The sequence below is a fragment of the Phaseolus vulgaris genome, chromosome 8 (assembly GCF_051622355.1).
Source record: "Phaseolus vulgaris cultivar YP4 chromosome 8, ASM5162235v1, whole genome shotgun sequence".
NCBI lineage: Eukaryota > Viridiplantae > Streptophyta > Magnoliopsida > Fabales > Fabaceae > Phaseolus > Phaseolus vulgaris.
The window spans coordinates 17,937,264-17,940,324 of NC_143505.1; the positions used below are offsets into that span (position 1 = coordinate 17,937,264).

Consider the following 3,061-nt stretch of genomic DNA (forward strand, 5'->3'; position numbering starts at 1 on the left):
TAATAATAATAATAATAAAATTAGGCTCAAGCTCGTGAGAGTCTTGTCTGTTTCAATCCCTACTCATCATCATGATTTGTAAAATATTACAAACTCTTTTCTATTTCCTTACTTAAAAATCATTATTTTATCCTACACAACAATATTTTTTTAAATCTACCTATATTAAGAAGAATTATTTCTTTATAAGAAAACTCATTTCCCCCTTTTCCATTATTCTATCTAACAAAATCAGTAAAGAGAAAAATCAATCATTTTTTTCTTGTCTTGCATTTTTCCTTTAAACAATCTAAAAATTTGTCTATTTTTGAATCTTTCTTTTCTTATTATCGTACTTCTTTCCTTTAAACTTCTCTTTTTATTCAAACAAAGTATAAATTTTCATATTTATTGAAATAATTTTTTAAAAAAAGTAAATTGAAGAAAAAACTATCAAAAAAAAGGAATTCAATTAGTCAATTATAAACTTCATTTTCCCCCTTTTTGAAGTAAGAAAAAAAAATCCAGTTTGATTTCAACTAAATTTTTTTCTTAAACAAATAAAATTTAGGTACAATCATAAGCGAGCAATCCAGACTTAACAAATCATATTATGGTATTTTAATTTTTCTAATTTTTTTTTGTTAAATATGCATTGTTGCACTACTTCAATTTCAATATAAGCAATCAATAAAGGGACTTGAGGTTGTATAAAAAATAAAATTCAATTTTATTTCCATTTCATTTTAACGTTTTGGTTATGAAATCAAAATAGTTTAGAAGTTAAGTCAATGATCTACATTTTAGGCATATTGAAATATACATGAAGTTGAGACCTTTGAATCATATCTCATTTACTAAAAAAACAAAAATGTCAAACAAAAGAACAACTTAGATGGATAGAAAAATTGACATTAATGAGTTAATCTACATTTTATGCATAAATATAAATGATAGAAATCAAATATCAATTTAACAACTATTATAACTATTGATGTTCCACAACCACCAAAATAAGAGTTACGTTATATGTAGAAGCCAATTGAAAATTTATTCATCTAAGAATAATTAAAACATACATATAAACCTTCCAATTATCATTTAAAGAAAAGTTTGCAATTTGTAGAGCTTTTTGGGCACATGACCAATTCTTGAAGCATTTGACGTTTGTTTTGACGACTTAAGGAATAATTTTTACCAATTATTGTATTGCGGATTGCCATGCTCTGTAAAGCTCTTGAATTTTGCATTATATATTTTGTAAATTCCATCTCAGATCTCCTGCCTGTATAATTAAAAATACTACACCTTTTAAGTTGTGAAGCAATGCATTCAGGAACAAATTGTGGACAAATCCAACTTGTGCAAGAATATGGTTCTGCAGGCATATGAAGCATAACCGTTTCAAGCTTTGGACAATGGTTGAGCATTTTAATCACCAAGTGCCATTGAATATTCGATTCAAGGTGGAGCTCCAAATGAATCAAATTTTCAAACATAGGAAAACTCTCTTTCTTGAGCTGCAATAGTTGTACACACAATACATTATAATATTGATGATATTTTCTAAAAGAGGAAGAATGATAAGAGCACCCACTTTTAAGACTCAAATTTTGTTAATTGAAATTTGTGTAAATTCCACAAAAACCTACTTTATACTTGTTCGGTGGATCTCATTCCCAAATTAACAAGTCGCATATGAAAAAAGAGTGTATGTCATATGAGTGTGATAAGATATATAGGTAGGATGCCATATTTACTGAATCTCATTCCCAAATGAATGAGATTCACATGAAAATCAACAAATGAAAGTGTGTGACAAAAAAAAGGAAAATTATTTTAATTATTAACCATTGAGTATTTATCGTTTCATTAAAAATTACACATCCTATGGTGATTGATAGACATAAGAATGAATATAAAGCATGCATCATATAATAAATTAGTTTTTATCAAAATTTAAAAAAAAAAATAGCAAATTAAGGGTTTTATTTACTTTCCAATCATACCTTGAGGAAGAATCTCAAATGCTCCACGTTAGACACCACTTTTAGAGGAAACTCAAAAACATAATCAAGTTTAAGGTCTGCCTTCACCAGTTTGGGCATGGTTTGAAACTCTATACCTTCTAATTTGTTATCCAAAAATATATGGTATGCTCGAAAATCCTCCAAATTGGGACACCCATGAAGAATCTCTGCAAAATATTGAGACTTTGATATGAAAAGGAAATCCAAATGTAGAGTTTTCAGAGCAGGCATATGGACCTTCACAAAAACATCCATAGATAATCGATACAACTTGAGAATGACAAGTGTTTTGCAACTCCAAATAATGTGTGGGACCTCAAGGGCACGAGGAATCTCGATGTAGAGTTGCTCAATACCGCGTTGAATAATGATTCTTACCCATTTTTTAAAGAGATGGTAAGGGAAGTCATTACTGTAACCACATACGCGGGGGGTAAGGTGGAAGCGTGCAATTTTGAGGGGTTGTTGCATGCGACACCTGAAAAGGATTCCATAAGCAAATTTGAAAAAAGAGGTGTAGGATCTGCCATTTTGGATAAAAGTTTGGTTGTCAAGGTCAATAATGGATAAAAACAGCCACAATGGTTGCCACCTCTTGGAGAGAAGACTTGTGGCAAAGGAATCATTAGTTGAGAGAAAAGAAAGAATGTGACACAAGATTTCATCAGGTAATGCACTGATCCCATCTTGGGTTTCCATTCAACCATTACTCAGAGGAAGACACACAATGGCAATGAGAAGTGTAGAAAGAACTTGTTCTTGAATTACTTTTCCCCAATATATCTATATATATCAAAAGTTTGATCATTTTTTAATAATTAAAATATAGTTTCATTAAAATTGGTCTTAATAATATAAATTTTCATTTAATGAGACCGAATTTAATATTATATGTAACCGCTCTCATTAAATTAGTTATAGTATAATATTAAATTTCATTAAATGAATTTTAATTGTTTATGAATTAATATATAGGCTTAAATAAATTTCTTGTCCGTATTACACGACTGCTTTTTTGTTTTGAGTACCAACAACTTGTGGCTTAATTAAGT

At 29.2% G+C, this 3,061-nt stretch overlaps 1 protein-coding gene across 1 annotated transcript; it reads right to left on the bottom strand.

Moving 5' to 3' along the window:
* Positions 1 to 994: 994 nt before the first annotated feature.
* On the bottom strand, positions 995 to 2,732 carry LOC137817439 (F-box/FBD/LRR-repeat protein At4g26340). Its single transcript, XM_068620727.2, has 2 exons — positions 1,989 to 2,732; positions 995 to 1,499 (listed from the first exon to the last, which is right to left on the bottom strand). The coding sequence occupies exons 1-2, from the start codon at positions 2,706 to 2,708 to the stop codon at positions 1,077 to 1,079; spliced, it is 1,143 nt and encodes a 380-aa protein (XP_068476828.2). The 5' UTR covers positions 2,709 to 2,732; the 3' UTR covers positions 995 to 1,076.
* Between the last annotated feature and the right edge of the window lie 329 nt (positions 2,733 to 3,061).